Raw genomic sequence first — 19,537 nt, forward strand, 5'->3', positions numbered from 1 at the left:
TTTCCCTATACTTCTCTGAATTCTTTATAGTCATCATTTCTTTTTTTTTTTTATGTATGAGGTATTTTATTTTTTCCATTACATGTAGAGATAGTTCTCAACTTTTGTTTATACATGCTTTACAATTTCAGATTTTTCTCCCTCCCACCCCTCCCTCCCCCTTCCCCTAGACAGCAGGTAATCTGATATAGGTTACATCTATATATCTCTATACATATAGATATATATATACACACACACACATATATATATACACATAATAACATTAATCCTATTTCTGCATTAATCCTGTTACAAGAGAAAGAATCAGAGCAGTGATGCAAAACCTCAAAATAGAAAGAAAAAAAAAACCAACAGCACCCAAAACAAAAGAAATAATATGGTTCAATCAGCATCTATACTCCACAGTTCTTTCTTTCTTTTTTTTTCTTGGATTTGGAGATCCTCTTCTATCATGAGTTCCCTGGAACTCTTCTGTACCATTGCATTGGTGAGAAGAATATAGTCCATCACAGTAGGTCAACACTCAATGTTGATGATACTGTGTACAATGTTCTTCTGGTTCTGCTCATCTCACTCATCATCAGCTCACGTAAGACCCTCCAGGTTTCTCTGAACTCTTCCTGCTCATCATTTCTTACAGCACAATAGTATTCCATTGTATTCATATACCACAACTTGTCCAGCCATTCCCCAATTGATGGGCACCCCCTCAACTTCCAATTCCTTGCTATCACGTAAAGAGCAGCTATAAATATTTTTGTACATGTGGGTCCCTTTCCCCCTTCCATGATTTCTTTGGGCAAAAGACCTAAAAGTGGGATTGCTGGGTCAAAGGGTATGCACAGCTTTATCGCCCTTTGGGCATAATTCCAAATTGCTCTCCAGAATGGTTGGATCAGCTCACAGCTCCACCAACAATGCATTAGTGTTCCAATTTTCCCACAGCCTCTCCAACATTTATTATCTTCCTTTTTTGTCATTTTAGCCAATCTGATAGGTGTCAGGTGGTACCTCAGAGTTGTTTTAATTTGCATCTCTCTAATCATTAGAGATTTAGAGCATTTTTTCATATGGGAATAGATAGCTTTGGTTTCTTCATCAGAAAACTGCCTGTTCATATCCTTTGACCATTTCTCAATTGGGGAATATAGTCATCATTTCTTAGGGCATAGCACTGTACATTCACATACCTCAGTTTTTTAGCCATTTCCCAATCAATGGGTAACTACTTTATTTCCAGTTCTTGACTATTACAAAAAGTGTCTCTATGAAAATTCAGTGTATTGGGGATATTTATTCCTCTCTGTTGGTCTTCTTAGGGTATATGCCTAAGAATGGGATCCACTTGGGGCAAAGAGTAGGAATATTTTATGTTTTCTTAGCATAATTCCAAACTGCTTTGCATAATGGTTGGACAAATTCAATGTCCCACCAACAGTGCATTAGTGTGCCTGTCCTCTCAGCCTTTCCAATAATTATCATTTTCCTTTGCTGTCATCTTTGCCAATCTGATGGGCATGAGGTGGAGCCTCAAAGTTGTTTTGACTTGCATTTCTCTTATTATTGAACATTTTTATTAACTAATTAACTTAATTACAGTGGGACCCTTCTACTGAGTACCCTTAATGAGTTTGTGTAGGTATAGGGTTCAATCCTATATCTCCCTATCACTATTCCAGTGACCACTTAATGTCCAGATTTCAGGTCTACACTCAGCAAATCATCTTCCAATGAACTATGATACAAATTGTGCTACCATTTAGCCTTGTGCTGGACCTAGAGACGTATACTACCTTTCTACTGGTATCTAACAAGTTAACTAGGAGAACCTCAGAATGATTTCCCTTATCTCTGATTTTGGCTAATTTCTCTACCCAGTTCACCATCTTCTTTGTATAAGGAAGGCCCTTATCTATACAGCCATACTGTCACTATCACTTCACCAAGCTACTAATAGCTCAACTAACAAGGCTGAAGTACTTTCTCTGGGAAAGTAGTTTTTATCTATAATTAAGTCCAACACATCCCTTGATAGCACAACACTCCAAATTACAAGTATAAACTCATCTCAGGGGTAGTAAATGAACGAACAGGATTAGCTGTTAATAGAAAAAAAATAGGCTATCCTGAGTCACTACCCTTACTCAAAGTGGCTTGCTGACACTCTGGGAGGGCTCAAGCTCATCATCACAGAGAAGTGAAATGAAATGGGGCTTAACAGCCAACCAACAATCTCAAGAGAAAGTTAAAAAAAAAAAAGAGAGAGAGAGAAAGAAAGAAAGTAATTACCAGGGGCAGCTAGGTGGTACAGTGGATAGAGCACCAGCTGTGGATTAAGGAGGACCTGAGTTCAAATCTGGCCTCAGACACTTGACACTTACTACCTGTGTGACCCTGTGACCCTGGACAAGTCACTTAATCCTTATTGCCCCACAAAATAGAAAGAAAGAAAGAAAGAAATTTACCTCTTGTTGGGCATATCCCACAAGCTCCCTTCCAACTCTAAATTCTTATGAGTTTTAGATCCACATCATGTAATCACAGACTATTAGACCTAATATCAAGAAACATTTCTATACATACCCAAGATGCAACAAGGCACAGGGGGAATATATCAGACTAAGAGTGAGGAGGGCTGAGTTTTCCATTTTGTGATGTCACTATTTAGTAACCATCTTTGGCCAGACATGCAACAGCAAGGGTTTAGAGCATGGTGGTAATAATAGGAATCAAAAGAAGAGAAAGAGAAGACATTTTGAAGTAAGACCAAAGAAGAAAAAAGTCTAAAAAAGATCGACGACTAAGTAGTTATTAGGTGAGAGAGGAGCAGAATTCAATAACTCCAAATTTGGAAGTCTGAGAGACTAGAAACACAGAAATAAGAAAATCAAGAATGAGGAAAAGGGGTTTTTTTTCTATTGTTGGGAGAGTGAGTGGGAAGGTTGGGGACGACAGGTTTAGTTTTAAGTAGGTTCAGTTTGTTGTGATATAGGCTAAGTGGACACATCTAGGAGACAAAAGGACAGATAGGATGGAGTTCAAGGCTGGAAATATAGATTATGGAATCCTTGGGTCTAGTTTCAGATGATTTTTAATTACTTTCTCTCTCTCTCTCTCTCTCTCTCTCTCTCTCTCTCTCTCTCTCTCTCTCTCTCTCTCTTTAAGTGAGACAACTGGGGCCAAGTGACTTGCCCAGGGTCACACAGCCAGTAAGTGTTAAGTGTCTGAGGCTGGATCTGAACTCAGGCACTCCTGACTCCAGGGCCGGCACTCCATCCACTGCGCCACCCAGCTGCCCCTTTAATTACTTTCTACAGAAACAGTAGGTCATACAAGAATGAGTCAGATTTATGATTTCAAGGAACAAGATAAAGTTGTTACACTTGGTTGTTCCCTTTCCAGCACACTTTGAGAGGATACAAACCAATTTCATGGACATACTCATTTAAACTCAAGAGTTAAAAGACATAAGCGTTCCAGCATACTGCCATCCCAGGTCTTGGCTTTGGCTTGGCTCAGGGATTACAATCATTACATTAACTTGACTACACAGGTGACTGCCTCCCAAGTCACCTTTCTCTTTCCAAGTAATAGTCAAGTTAAGAATGATCAACAGGCTCTGGGGCAGCTAGGTGGCGCAGTGGATAGAGCACCGGACCTGAATTCAGGAGGACCTGAGTTCAAATCTGGCCTCAGACACTTAACACTTACTAGCTGTGTGACCCTGGGCAAGTCACTTAACCCCAGTTGCCTCACAAAAAAAAAAGAATGGTCAACAGGTACGACTGGCTGTACAGTTCTTCAGTGCACTAAGGCAGACAAAGGGGTCTGGGTCTTTTGTTCAGTACCTCTGAGTAGCCAATCAGGAGGAGGTCAAATAAAGCTACATACTAGGGTGGGTAAAAATCTCTTTGCAGTCCGGGACTGTACTGATGAATATTCATCAGCCCCTCTAGGGGTCTCTAGCTGTGTGTAGCCCTGATCCCCCAGCTTCCTCTGAGTGAAGGGGCCCTGGTGTAACCCAGCCTTTATCCACAGGTAGTCAAGCCCCACGCACACTAGTGAGCTCTCCTACCTTGGCTCCATCCACACTGATAATCCGATAGCTGTTTCTTGTGCTGTCATAGAAGTAGGAAACGGTGACTGCCTGCTTGCTCGCAGGCATCCAGTTCTTCTTAGTGTTGGGGTCTATTTGGAAGACATGTGCTCTGGTGGTGAAGATGGGTTGTTCTCTGGAATAGGAAGGGATAGGAGAAATAAACATGAGTTTGTGGAAGATGACATGTTCCCTGCTTTTTCAAAGCTCAGCATAACAACAAGATTAAAAGAAGCTTGCCTTCAGTAATGCTGGAGTTAATGAGTCTCCTGGGAACAAAGCCAAAGAAGTGTTAAAAATAAAATACAACAAATAAAATATTAATAAATCATTCAAAGAAGTTTGTTGGTTGCCAATTGCTATTGTCTATGTGTGTATGTGTATGAGTGCTTTTAAGTAGGTTGTAAAATTTCTGGGAGCTAGGGTAGTTAATTGATAATCTTAAGCAATTTTATGTATTTTTTTTTAACAGCCTTGAGCTTTAAAGGCCAGGGTAAGGACAGGAGTCAGGAGGAGGTGAGATCCATGTGCTTCCTCTTAGCCTTTGGGTATGAGTCATCCATAAATCCATCATTTCTCCTGTACAACTCTTGTCCTCAAACCCCCACTCAAACCACCTGACAATGTGGAGAAGTAGACCCACAGGAAAAATTCTGGTATGGGGACATGGCTTTGGACTGACTAGGCTTTTCACTACTATGGGCCTCAATTTCCTTACTTTATGAGAGAGTTGAACTAGATCACCTCTTTCCAGCTCTAAATCCCCTTATCCTATGAAATAATGTTCTGTTGTCTTCAATGAATAGTTGTGGGTTACATCATTCCCTTCTCCCTCCTCCCCTTCACAACCTTTCCTGTTTCTATTTGTCAGTGGTACCACCAATTCTCTCAGACACCAGGCCTAAAAACTTAAGAGTCATCTTTGACTCATCCCTCTTCATCTCCATAACCAGTGAGTATATACTATAAATACTTTTTTGCTTCCAAAGTTCTCTGGTATCCTCTTCATCCATCCTTCTTCATTCCCACTGCCAACCCCACCCCTTATCCCCCTCAGTCCATACAGGGTTTCATCATCTTATACCCAACTTACCTCTCATTTAATAGCCTCTCTGAGATTTCACATACCACTACCAAACTGATATCTTCCTACCACATTCCTTCCTTCATATATGCTCTCCTCTAAAGGGAACTACATTCTCTTCCCCTTGGATGCCTGTATCAGACTCAAACACCTTTGTTTAATTTCTGAAGCTCCTTCATGAGTTGGTCCCATCCCACTTGTCCACATTGATTTACTACTACCCTTCAACATAAATACACTGTTCTAATCAGGTCAATTTCTTCATTATCCACCAAACTTGCCATGATATATTCTTTCCTTTTTGCCTTTGCTCATGCTTTTTTCTCCCAAAAAAGTATATTCTTTTCCAATCTAGTCAATCCCTACCCACTCCTCAAGGTTCAGGCAAGTCCTACCCTTTTTCCAAACCTTTTTCCACCCACTTTTTCTGAACTTCTATTACACTAATATTCTCTATCCATGTCACACTTAGTTTTTCCTCTATTTCATGTCAAATCTCCATCATAAGGACTTGAGGTAAAAATGGCTACCTTATACTTCTCATGTATGCCTCATCCAGCCTAACCAAATGCTAGGCACAAAGTAATAAATGTTCATAGATCCTTGATTGATAGTCAGTCATCCAAAAAGCACTTATTAAGTTCTTGCTATGCACATGGGGTCATAGATTTAGAAATAGGATTGTAGCATTCACCTAGTCCAAACTCCTCATTTTATTCTAGGAACTACTTCATGAGTTAAAGTCCCATACAGAAATTAATATTGAGGTGAGGTTGGAGAGGGTGGCACATGTCTCTTCAGACTTTGCCTCTTAATTCCCCCAAGGATAGGTCACGTTCTATTGAATCATAGAAATATATTGGAGAAGGCCATCCAGGTCCACCCTGGAATTAGGAAGTAATATCTTAAGGGAAATGTTTTAAAATTAAGGACTGTTGTATGAATGTGTTCGCTGTAACATTTATTATACAGTTTGAGACTCAATTAAGCTGATAAGTCAGTTTTCATTAAAGTTAATTTATTTTATATCTCATCATGGTAGGCTGTTGTCAGTTCAAGTACAGTATTTCTTAAAAGAACAGAAAATAAGAGATCGTGCCAAGATGTTAATTGAGGGAAGAAAGAAGAAGTCAAAGAATACATAGAGTATCTCTTTGATCTCTTAAAAGTGGAGAAGTTTTGGTTAGATAGAAAGGAACTGGGCTTGGCTGGACTAACCTTGTCTGGGTAATTGACTGTCTTAAATCTGGAGAAATGGCTGTTTTACTCATGCTATTCTTTGACTGTTCAAAGACTCGCTAGCCCTATACCAGTCTTGGCCTTATCAAAATCCCCCTCCCTTCTTCAGGTCCCCATTGCAAGTTTCCTATGCCTATTTCTTTAGTATCTTAAGCAAAGGGACATTCTGATTAGCAAAGCAATTCAAAATAAGGCCTATTTTCCAGCTTCCGACTTCCCACCTCATTCCCAGCTCCCACCTTAGACTTCCCAAGAGTCAAAAATATATCAAATCGGCCCTGTAACCAAACACCTCTGAAAGCAGCTAGGGATTCAGTAGGGCTCAGTAAAAACCAAACTAGTCACTAGTGGAGAGAACATAGACCTGTCATAGCGATCCCAAGACGATTAGAATCATAAATCTGCAGGCATGAAAGGCCGCCTACTTTCAGTCACCTACCCTGGAAAAAGATACTCTTAAAAATTCTCCCTTTAAAATTTGGTTCCAGAAGTCTTCCAGTGAGCAGATTAATATTGCAAATATGTTAATTTGAAATCCTACTTAATGAATATTAATATAAAACTACCATAGTACTACCTTGCCCCTTAAAATGTTTAAAATGTTTTCATTTTTGGAAGATTTTTTTACCTTGAAATATCATATTCTTTTGGACTTGGTAAATTATATTCAAGGTGAAATTTATGATTATTCTGAGAAACAGAACCTGATAGTTCCTTTTAGTTATAGCTCAGAGGCCCCAAAGCATTGTGGCTACTATAATGCTTTGGTGATACAAACACTAATAAATATTGAAATTAACTTTCTATAAAATAGTGGGTAACTTCACTAAAGAACCAATCACAGAATTTTAGGGATATAGAACAAGAGCTGGAGGTTGACCACTGAGGTCATCTAGACAAGTATTTCTGTTTCATAAATGAAGTCTTATCACTGAATTTAGTACAGCTCAGCCTGGGGCTTCAAATATAAAAACTATTAGCATTTAAGACTATTCAGGAGGCAGCTAGGTGGTGCAGTGGATAGAGCACCTGCCCTGGAGTCAAGGAGTACCTGAGTTCAAATCCGGCCTCGAGAGCTTAACACTTATTAGCTGTGGCGAACCTGGGCAAGTCACTTAACCCCAATTGCCTCACTAAAAAAAAAAAAAAAAAAAGACCTATTCAGTAGCCTAGAGCACTAGTCCTTGAGCTAACACTTGGGCTAAGCTTTTTTTCACTGATCCAAATATTTATTGAATGCCTATTTTGATGCAAAGCTAAAATCTGATAGGGCTTGTATAAGATGCTGATCCACAATCAAATTATAAATAGAAGTACCTTGTTTTCTGGAATGGCTTAATAATTTACTAATTATTACCAGTTTACCAATTCTTTTTTTTTTTTTTTTGCAGGGCAATGAGGGGTTAAGTGACTTGCTCAGGGTCACACAGCTAGTAAGTGTCAAGTATCTGAGGGCCGGCTTTGAACTCAGGTACATCCTGAATCCAGTTCCGGTGCTTTATCCACTGTGCCACCTAGCTGCCCCGCCCCCTGCCTCCCCAATTCACCAATTCTAACAGTGATGGCTTTAGCACGTTGTAGATTTCCAAGAACTTATATTCACATCATCTCATTTGATCCTTACATTATCCCTATGAGGTAGGCAGAGCATGTTTTTTTTACAGATGAGGAAATTAAGGCTCAAAGAGGTGTACAGTGTTCTGCTTAAGTTGCATGGCTAGTAAGACACAGAACTGAGGATCTCACCCATATCATGCTGCAGGCAGAACAAGGAAAATTATATAGGAGACAGATTTTCCTTTAAAATTTAATTATTTTATTTATTTATATGTTTTATATGAGGCATTTTTATTTAAAGTTTTGAGTTCCAAATTTTGTCCCTCCTTCCCTCCCTCCTCCCTGAGCTGGGAGACAGTTTTTTGTTCAACACAAGGAAAACTTCTTAATAAAGTTGTCCTAAGTCAAATGAACTGCTTCGGGAATCATGAGTTTCCTATCAATGAAGGTCTTCAAACACAGGTTGGGGCTATTTTAGGTGGGCTTCATGACTCAAGTAGTGGATGGATTATATGAACTCTAGAGGCTTTTCAACTCTAGCTCTATGCTAGGCTTCTAGGATTCATTATTTTACTTTTCTATATTTGATGTTACTTGGCTAGCAGTTGATTTGTGTTCTGTACAAGATCTCCCCCTTTCCAATAATAGAATGCATGACGAAAAAGAGCTCTGGCTTAATGGGAGATCTGAGTTTGTAGATCTGACATTTACTAGTTGTCTGACCACAGGGAAGTTGTATACTTCTGTGGCCTTGTCTTAAGAGGCTGATAATAGCTACACAACCATTGTACAAGGTACCTATATGGAAAGCAATGCAAGCCTTTAAAATCTTATTTTAAGACTCCCTAATTGGAGGGCAGCTAGGTGGCGCAGTGGATGAAGCACCAGCCCTGGATTCAGGAGGACCTGAGTTCAAATCTGCCCTCAGGACACTTGATACTAGCTGTGTGACCCCTGGGCAAGTCACTTAATCCTCATTGCCCCCCCCCCAAAGACTCCCTGATGTTCCATAGCTAATTACCAAGACCGATTGATTACCAGCCAGTTCTACTCCCATTAAAGTCTCCCCTTCTCAATTCTCTATGACACAAGCCTAGTTTCCTCTACTACGATAATAAACTCCTTGAACAGCTACCACTCTCTCTTACCTCCAGTCCATCCTTCATATAAATGCCAGAACATCCTCTTTCACACAGGATCCAGTCACACCACTGTTCTTCTTAAAACTTAACTTTGCTTCTTCTCACATCTTTGCTAGCAGCGCCATGGGTCACCAGCAGCTCTACTGCAGTCACCCTCGGAAATTTAGCCAGGGATCTCGGTCATACCACGTGTGTTTGAACCCACACAGCCTGATCTGCAAGTATGGCCTGAACATGTGCCGCCAGTGCTTCTGTCAGTATGCGAAAGACATCAGCTTCATCAAGTTGGACTAAATTATGGCTATGGATCTCGCTGATTATGGGATTACTTTGACCATCAGTAACCACCATTTTACTGGACTGTGTTCAGCTATTTGGTCTATCTACCTAAAGATGGATCCTGTTGTGTGTGCTATGATAATTTGTTTATAATAAGCAGGCCATTCTCAGTTATGATTTAAAAAAAAACCAACAACTTAACTTTTACTTTACTCCAGTGAAGTTCAAAACATGTCTGACTCACATTCAAACACCTTGCCCCCCATCTAGTGTCATCCCACCTTCAAGCCCTAGCTCATATTGGTTCCCTGCCATATACTCTGTGCCCTGGTTAAATCAGACTATTTTTCCAAGCCTTCCTCACTGGAGCCTCATACCTCTGCACTCATACTGTTCCCTATGCCAAGAAAACATTTCCTTCCTATCTCTGTGTGAATTTCTGTCCATTCTTTAAACGTTCCACTAATATGCTACCTTCTCCAGGAAATCTTTGGTCTAGTTAAATCTTTCTCCTCAGACATCAAACGACTCTATTTTGTAAATAATGCGTCTGCTACATAGTATTGTGGATGTTGTTTATGGGTTCTCCAATTCTGAGAGTCTAATAGTTCTGACGCCTGGCTCCAATCCTAGCTTTGCAGTTTGGTACTGTTTATAAGCCCAGAACAAGTCCAGTAGAAAAGGAGACAATCTCACTTTTGTTTTTATAGCCCCAGCACATAGTAGGTTACTTTATGGGTTTGTTGAGGTAAAGTCCACATTCCCCCTTTAATGGGTTTCCTGAAGGGTACAATGAGGAGGTGGGGACAAAATTATTTCCAGATTTAGTAGGATTTAATCACATGACCCTACTAGACCATAAGCTACTTAAAATGCCACAGAATCAGAGATTCAGACCTTGGAAGGGTCCTTTGAGGCCACATAAGTCAACCTTATTTTTCAGGATGAGGTGGAGCGAGGCTAAGGAACTTGACCAAGGTCACAAATCTAGTAATTATGAGTGGCAAATCTGAACACAGGTCATCCTGACTCTCTACCTGGAAAGTTTAGAAAAAAAATCTGTGTGTGGGAAAGTCAGCTTTTTTTTTTCAATTTAATTTTTTATTTTGGCGGGGGCAATGAGGTTAAGTGACTTTCCCAGGGTCACACAGCTAGTAAGTGTTAAGTATCTGAGGCTGGATTTGAACTCAGGTCATCCTGAATCCAGGGCCAAATGCTTTATCCACTGCACCACCTAGCTGCCCCCAATTCAGCTTCTTCTTGCTATAGGCAAACCCTAAGATGATAAGTTCCAGAGAAGGTGCAGAACTGCACTGGTAGAGGGATAGCCTCCCCCCTGGCAAAACCCAGTCCCTACCCTTATCCCTATTCAGTTGCCATAAAGCTTAAAACACCATACACATTTTGAATCTCTCCTTCCTAACACTTATAATCAAGTTTCTTAGCAACAGAGTATAGCATTAGAACCTACCCGCTCTGATGGGGGCACTACTGTGTAGGCCTGAAATGGACTATCCAGCCGACTGAAAACTATCAGTGCACCAACATTCATGGTGAAATCTACAGTTATTTTAAGAAATGGCACCTGTTAGTTTCCTCTAGACACTGATAGAGGAAGGCATTGGAGAGAGGCTGCAAAGCGTTACAGCTGCTATAACGTGTCAGTGATACAAACGCCATGAAACATAAAAAGTATTTTCTGTAAGATGGTAATTTCACAAAGCACCATTACAGGATTACAGGGATATATACAACAAGAGGTAGAAGGGAACTTTGAGGTCATCTAAGCAAATCCTTCTGTGTTTCTTACCGAAGCTTACAGTCATTGAGTCTGGAGCTAGAGAGGGCCTTGAAGGTCATCTTCAAGCACCTTCATTTTCTGAAAGAAGAAACTGAGGTCCAAGTGACCAAGCCACTAGCCCAAAGTCACATGACTTGTTGGTGGCCCCATTGCTACTAGATCCCAAACCTTCTGATCCTGGAATCCTGTGTTCTTTCTATTATTCTTTCCACTCGTCAAAAAAAAAAATGCTATTTATTTTTATAGCTTTCTCTAGTCAAAGATACAATTGGGGGCAGCTAAGTGACGCACTAGCCCTGGTTTCAGGAAGACCTGAGTTCAAATTCGGCCTCAGACACTTGATACTTAACTAGCTGTATGACCCTGGGCAAGTCACTTAACCCTCATTGCCCCACCAAAAAAAAAATTTGACCTCAGATAGTTACTTAGCTGTGTGACCCTGGGCAAGTCACGTAACCCCAATTGCCTCAAATATCCAGGGCCATCTCCAGTTTTTCTGATATATATCTTGCCACGGGACCCAGATGGCTCTGGAGGAGAGAGTGAGGTTGGCGCACCCCTCCCTCACTTAAATCCAATTCACACTGAAAGTCATAACATCACCTCCCCACATCATGGATGAAGGGAAGAGCCTCATTATTACAAAGCCTCCTTGGTAAAAGAGACAGCAATAAGGACAGAAAGCTTCCAACCTTCCATACTGAATATGACCAAATGGAAAAACAACTGTAGCCCCACATTATGACCTGCAACTAGATGGGCAGCCCAATGAATTAGTCCACAAATATATTTAATCTTGAGCAAGTGCTATGGATGGACAATAAGCTAGGCCTAAAATTGCTTAGAGGATCAAACTGGCTTGGGAAACTGGGTGATGCTTTCGACAATCCTCAGACGCTCACTGCCACAAAAGTCCATTTCTTTAACACTAATATTCTTCAGCAAGGCTACATGACTATGAATCATGGAACATGATTATCTTGGGGAAAATCAAGATTATAAGTGACTGAAGGGGCAATGAAATGCACATGGTAGGCGTATGCTACCAACAATGATTTGCGCAGAGAAAGAACATAGTAGAAAATATAATTGAGGATACGTATGGCCAAGAAAATCAGCTTGTGGAACACAAATGAGAAATAACAGATGGGCAGCTTGAATGCTACTCGGGTTCTCTCTTTCTGACATTAAAAGACTCACAGGAAAGCTGTTTAGTGAACTGGGAAGATCTTTTATGGAAGGTGATAGATAAGAATTACACATAATGTGACATTATAGATCATATTGGTAGATAAAATATACAGCCTAATGAAATACCACACCCTTCAAAGTATTAAAGAAATTCTAAAAGGCTCTAATTCTCTCTTAACCAGCTAGATTTATGAATGAACTATCTCATTCTAAATATAATATTACAGACCGGCAGAGGGAGTATCCAAGCTGATGATATCACTGATTCACTTAAAACAAAAAAAGTAAAAAACTGTTATATCTAATTTTAATTTAGGAGAAATGCACATCTATCTACAGGTAAAGATGGGGGGGGGGGACTCCTTACAACCTTGACAGTTTAAAAAGCTTTCTATAAAAGTTGTGGAAAATGAGTAAGTCGTTTCGAACTGAAATATACTTAAGAGTTGAGATTTCAGGTGACAGTTGAAATCTGACTATCCCTCCCATTCTTTAAAGCTCAGCTCAAATCTGCATGAGGCCTAACTTGCTTTCTTCAGCATCCAGAGTCTCCCTACTTAATTGCCTTTCTACTCATTTTGTATATGTTTATTTGTGCATATGCTGTCTCCTTGGAGAGAATATAATTCCTTGAGGGCAGGGTTTACAGTATTTTCTTTTTTGTTTTGTAGCCCCTGTGAGTGGCTCAGCAAAAGGAACAGAGGAGGCACTTGATAAATGCTGGTAGATTAATTGAATTTAACAATTAACTGAAATGAACAGATTCCCTTCCCTTTTTACTATTGTTATCATGTACTTTTTTATGGAGCAGCTAGGTGGTGAAGTAGATAGAGCATCGGCCCTTGAATCAGGAGGACTCAAGTTCAAATTTGGACTCAGATACTTAGTAGCTATGTGACCCTGGGCAATTCACTTAACCCCAATTGACCCCCCCCCCCAAAAGTGAGGTCATGAAGAGTCTGAAACGACTGAACAACAACAACAAAAATCTTGTGCTTTGTTGACATAAAAGAAAATGGAATGAAAGGGAATATTTGCCAAAACCATTTCAACAAATAGATTTCTCCTTTAAGGATACTGAACCACAGCCCTTAGTCCGGAACATCACAGCCCCTAAAGTGATTTAGAGGAAGCTCACTACAACACAGAGACAGCAAAAGCAGACAGAATGCACCAATCACTCATAGAGGAGCTGGTGATGACACCGTTGTGAGGGCAATGGGGTACCAATAATCAGGGTATGGACTGATGAAAGGGAAGATACCAGATCCACAAAGATGTAGGAAAACTTTCAGACCTTATTAATACTGAAAAAAGGCAATCAAGAGAAATTAAATAACTACCAACCTATTTTTAATGAGTCATCTATATGTAAACTGAGGGCATCTTGCTGAGAACATCAGCAGAGACAAGTGGGCTTTTACAAGCAATATTCCACAATGAATGAAAACATCTCACAGTTAACTGAGATATAATGCATAGAAGATGTCATTGTGTTTCCTGTTTGTTGAAAAGGCATTTGGGGGCAGCTAGGTGGCGCAGTGGATAAAGCACCAGCCCTGGATTCAGGAGGACCTGGGTTCAAATCCAACCTCAGACACTTGTCAGGTACTAGCTGTGTGACCCTGGGAAAGTCACTTAACTTTCATTGCCCCGGGGAAAAAAGGGGGCAATTTAAAAGCAAGATAACACGAAAAAATAAAATAAAAAAGCATTTGATTTGGCAGAACACACCAACACCTCAAAAGTGCTTTCACAGAAAGGTGTATCCATACGTCAGAATCTTTCAGTTGTCCTTGGACAACATAACAACACAAAAAAACCTGTTCTATGACCCAGTTACTGATGTTGCTAAATAGTAGCATGATGTGGAACACCCTGGCCTCTAAAAAACTGAAGATAAATATCACAGAGAGGGCAGTAGAGAGGCGTACACGGTATGTTCGAAGAGACTAAAACATAACCAACAAGGAACTCCTAAGAAGAACAATAGCAGAGGATGTCTTCAAGGAACTGTTGAAAGAAGAAACTAAAGGAGATTATGTGGAATTTAGAGAATAATGAGAAAATACATATGAAATACAGAGGGAAATAGCACAACCAGGAAAATGGACACAAGAGCTACTCAAATATTCAGGTCTGTGATCTCATCAATTCAGAAGTTGCTTCTAACCTAGGTTACAACTGTCCATGCCAGCCCATCCTATACAACCCTCCTTCTTGTCCTCTCTTAGGTTGGGGGATGGGGGGGGGGTCTACCCAATGTGTTAGAGGCTTTCTTCACTAGACAAGTATTAAACTGAACAGAACCAAAAACAAAACCCTGTGACATTTCTACAAAGACTTTCCACTACGATTTCAATTCATTGATTGCCCCTCTCTGGGTCTGGACACAAGTTCCAAGTCCAATTAAGTATACTATTATTACAATAGCCCAAGTCTTTCCATCTCATCCCAAAAGATACTGTGAGGGACTGACTGTGAAATTGTTGAAACATACCTTGTTGAAATCCAGCTATACGATTTCTATCTTATTTAATTTATTAGTCTAGTAATCAAGTCAGGAAAGGAAATGGGATTATTTGGGCATGACATACATATTCCCAATGAACTCAAATTGGTTTGTAGTGATACAATGAACAAAAGGCCAAGCCCAAAAGATATCCAGCAGTGTATGAATAAAAGCATCACAATTAAGTGATTCTGGGGGCAGCTAGCTGGTACAGTGAGTAAAGCACCAGCCCTGGATTCAGGAGGACCTGAGTTCAAATTCAGCCTCAGACACTTGACACTTACTAGCTGTGTGACCCTGGGCAAGTCACTTAATCCTCATTGCCCTGCAGGGAAAAAAAAATGTATTCTGCAAATATTCATAGACCCTTAAAATTCTATTATAGTGAATTAATACCTTTGCTTAGTTTAGTTAAAAATGATCAAATTACAATTTTGTTTTATTTGTTTCATGGTATGGGAAAAGTCTAGATTTGTTTAACTTGTATGTGCAAAATGTTACGTTCAAAACAAATATAGCCTGTATTAACTGTGTATAAAAATAAGTCATTCATCTAGCTTCTGAAACAAGCAGGATGATATCATCACAGAACTAAAATATATAAGGCAGCTCAGAAGAAACTGGTTCCAACTCCAAAGTTCACAGGGAGATTGGCTATGAGCAGGAAACTAAGGGGGAGGCATTTTCCAAAAGGAAAAAAAAAAAATCAAAAAGGAGGAAGCTGCTTCTGAAAAAAAAAATAACAGAGGATAGTTTTGTGTCAAGAAAAGGATTGCTTCAGCGTTTTCAGACTGAGGAAAAGAGCTGCTCAGAACACTAAGGCAGAAATAAGCCAGGAGCATTTTAAGACCTTGTAGTTCTTCACTTATTAGGAAAAAAATAAAGCAATATGAATAGAGACTTCTCAATGGGACTTTGGTTAACCACTGGAAATACGCTGTTAGAGAAAGTTTAGGTACTCAAATTTATAACAAATGAAATGAGAAAATAGAATTCCCCGCTTGTTTCTAATTTCATTTTTTTTTTATTCCATTGCCTTATACTTTGTCAACATTTATCTGTGATTGATGAAGCTAATTACTTTGTTATGGTAAATATTTACATATGTTTCACATATACACACACAGATGTGCATTCCCTCAGGATTTTCTATTTTCCAGTTCTAAGATGCAAGCCTAAATTCTGTGCAGGCTAAACTAGGAAAGAGAGCAATAGAGCAAAGGGCATGAGGAATAAGCCCCTTTAACATTCTTTCCCAACTAATCCTCAGCCACAGGAATAATATACACGAAACCCGGGGAAAGTGCCCTTACCACCACTGGATGCAATATACATGACTGTGTTTTGGTGGGGTTTTTTTTCATTTCACAGATTCCATACTATTTGCCCTCTTCCCATTCCCTAATGCTCCAAATTCTCACTATGTCATTTGAATTTATCTCCTTTCTAGAGGCAGGTATCACCAAAGGGCTGTTTCATAACTATAGGTAGTCTAAGTGACAAGAATACTTTTTTTTTCCTTCAGCAGGTGTTTCAGTAAATGGAGGTCATGAATTCATGACAAATATTTACTGAGTGTTGAAACCATGCCAAGCCTCCCCCTCTATTTCACCAAGGTTCTCCCAGCCAAAAAAAAAAAAAGGATAATATTGGAGATCTTAGAATTCTTTAAAAATTACCTAAGAGAATTAAGTTTTAATTTTTTTTCTCCACAAAAAAGGAAAATTAAAGACATAAGACCGTATAAATAATTCTTCCTCCCTAATAACACACTTCCCTTTAGCTACTTTTTCTACTTTTTTCTCAATTGGTACCACTCCCCTCACTCAGCCTCCCCTCCTCTCCTGCCTATGGCTCTAGTTGCCCTTTTCTGGACAGCTCTACCTTCCTTATATTTCCCTTGAGATGCAGAACTGAGCATGGTATTCTAGGCATGACAGTGTTAGTTTAACATCAGGGTAAGATGGTATTTTCTGGTTCTTCTTCATGCTACTGAGCATCTAATTGGCCTTTTTGGCCACAAAAGCACATTGAGACACTATCCTGAGAGAATAATCTACAGTGACTCACAGGTGCCTTTCCTGAGTCATGACTGATAGTTGAAAGTCTCTTTTCTATGTATAATTTAGGGCTTTTTTAAATCCCTTAATGTATTATCTCTCACTTGCCCACATTAAAATTCTGCCACTTTTCCACCCACTCGTGGATTCATATTTTCTTTTTGTAGTCTATCCCAGTCAGACTCAACACCCAGAAGAATTTAGTATTGTCTACAAACTAAGATATTGCTCTGCATTTCCTCCTCAAGATTATTCACAGATAATGCAAATAAACATGAAAAGTTAAAGTACAATTTTTAAATGATCTAGTGTGAGACACTGGGTGTAGAACCAAGGAGACATCCTGAATGAATATCCTGGTTTGGCCAAGGTAGTCCCAGGTAGGGTTAATTACAACCAATTCAGAAAAGGTATATAGAGTCACAGGAGTGGAGAATTGGAAGGGACTTCAGTGGTCATCTAATACAACCCATCCAATGAATAGTAAACTAGCTAGTGTCTTCATTTCCCATCAACTGCTCTGCTTGGTTTCTATGAACACCATGCCTCCCCTGGGATAAAGTCATCAACTGAAATCTCATTATCCTAGAAATGGATTCATCCTTCACATTCAACAACTCTTCAGCACCCCCAACTGCCTCTCCCCTTTAATTAGAGGGCAGAGCAATGAACTCCTCCCTTTATACAGGGTTCAGACTTGTCCAGCTAACTCCATAAACAGCTATTCTGTTTTGTTTAAATCCCATGAACATCATCTGTCCCCACTCTGGTACCCTGGTGGGGTTTCCTTTCATGTGTAGTCTTCTCCCATTAGATTGCAAGCTCCTTAAGGCAAGGTCTATCTTTTTTCTTATTTGTATCCCTAGTGCTTAGCACAGAGCCCGGAACATAGTAGGTTCTTAATAAATATTCCCTGACTATGACTCTTACTAAAGAAGGGAACTCTACTTTTCAATAGCTCTGAGTTGACAGTGGCAGCTAGGTGGTGCAGTGGATAAAACACTGGCCCTGAATTCAGGAGGACCTGAGTTCAAATCTAGTCTCAGACACTTGACACTTACTAGCTGTGTGACCCTGGGCAAGTCACTTAACCCTCGTTGCCCCTGCCCCCCAAAAAAAGACTAAGTTGGCTTCTTTTCAACTTCCCCTTGATGCTCCAAGTTGTACCCTCTGGGGCCAAGCAGAAAAGTCTAAACCTCCTTCCACATGTTCACCCTTTGAATGCTTGGAGACAGTTTGGCTGCCACATCAAAGTGTCATGTCATATTGGTCAGGAGGTGGAATGCCAGGGAGGCCACTGTCACCAGAGGGGGCGAAGTATAAAAAGCAAGGTTGAGAGGACTCAGGCTATGAAAGGCTTTTAAAAAGCCAAACAGAATTTTATATTAAATCCCAGGGGTAATAGGGAGTCACTACAATTCACTCCCTGGGGAACAGGATGTGGGACATGGTTAGATGTGTGCTTTAGGAAGAGAGATCTGACAGCTTTGTAGACTTGTTGGAGCCCTGACCCTAAGAAAAGGGACCCTATAACTGAGCACACTATGATGGGAAAACAGAATCCCACAAATGGGCCAGCATCTCTCCTTCACCACCATAGCTTTCCAACTCAGCCATTATGATATGTGAAATAATAAGGAGTTATTTCTATACTTAAATAAATGTCCTGGCCAATGGTCCCCAAACCACTTCTCCCAGGTCCCACCCCTGCTGAATGAAGAAAAAACTTATCCCTTTTTGTTCAGGAAAAGCCAAGATTTTGGGGTCCCCTTAGGGGAGCTAGGTTCAAATTCTGGTTTTGCTATCTGGATATATTCCAAATTTAGTCTCTGTTTCCTCAGCTGTAAAATGAAGGCATTAGACAAGATGATCTCTGAAGTTTTGTAAAGCTCCAGATTTATGATCACATAACACATTGGCATGGGTGCCTTAAATTCTGTAGAAATTTAAAATAAGGCAAATACCATATCGGGCTGGGCTGAATTTGGGAGGTAGGGAGCATGGTTGAATTAAACTTTGTACCTCTCCTATTGTGTAGCAGAAATTTGTTGGCACAAAGTAATTTCTTAATTGCTTGTCCAGGAGCTTGCCCCATCAAGTATCCTCTCCTCCCCCATCTTTAATCTCTCCCAATTAGCAGATTGCTTGTTGCTTATTAACACAGTCAGGGCTCCCTCATCCTTAAAAAGCTTTCACTTCACCCTGCTATCTCTCAAGCTATCCTAAATCTGCCTTTCTTTTCTTGATGAGCATCTGGAAAGGCTTCTCTTCCTCTCAGCAGTCAAGTCCCCATCAACCACTGGCTTCTCCATCCCTTTCAATCAAGCTTCCCACCCCAAGGGCTCTGCTACAACTGCTCTCTCAAAAACTATCAGTAATCTGGAAACACCAAGGAAGCTGGGAGGATGGGACAAGATTAACAGGGGAAGGGTGCTATGATAACATCCACCCCACCTCCCAAACTAGGGCAGCAGCTGACACTCCCAAAAGAAGGGATCACACTGACTCCCTGACTAAACTAGCCCTGGCCAATTGCCTCCTGGAGCATCTGATAAATGCAAGTTATCATCCAT

At 40.2% G+C, this 19,537-nt stretch overlaps 2 protein-coding genes across 3 annotated transcripts in view; one reads left to right on the forward strand and one right to left on the reverse strand.

The window, feature by feature from the left end:
- Nucleotides 1-19,537, reverse strand: part of HOMER2 (homer scaffold protein 2) — a 152,046-nt gene that overhangs the window by 71,104 nt on the left and 61,405 nt on the right. For both annotated transcript variants that reach the window (XM_043989660.1, XM_043989659.1), the window contains exon 2: nt 4,079-4,235. In XM_043989660.1, the coding sequence (XP_043845595.1) occupies nt 4,079-4,235 (157 nt within the window). The remainder of the gene's footprint in view (nt 1-4,078; nt 4,236-19,537) is intronic.
- On the forward strand, nt 9,245-9,415 carry LOC122744225 (40S ribosomal protein S29-like). The gene has a single exon (XM_043989661.1). It carries the CDS (start codon nt 9,245-9,247, stop codon nt 9,413-9,415), a length of 171 nt encoding a protein of 56 aa, XP_043845596.1.

Source organism: Dromiciops gliroides, chromosome 2 (assembly GCF_019393635.1).
Source record: "Dromiciops gliroides isolate mDroGli1 chromosome 2, mDroGli1.pri, whole genome shotgun sequence".
Taxonomy (NCBI): domain Eukaryota; kingdom Metazoa; phylum Chordata; class Mammalia; order Microbiotheria; family Microbiotheriidae; genus Dromiciops; species Dromiciops gliroides.

Excerpts from the sequence above, each read along its gene's own strand:
- LOC122744225 (XM_043989661.1), top strand. The coding sequence starts at position 9,245 with ATGGGTCACCAGCAGCTCTACTGCAGTCACCCTCGGAAATTTAGCCAG.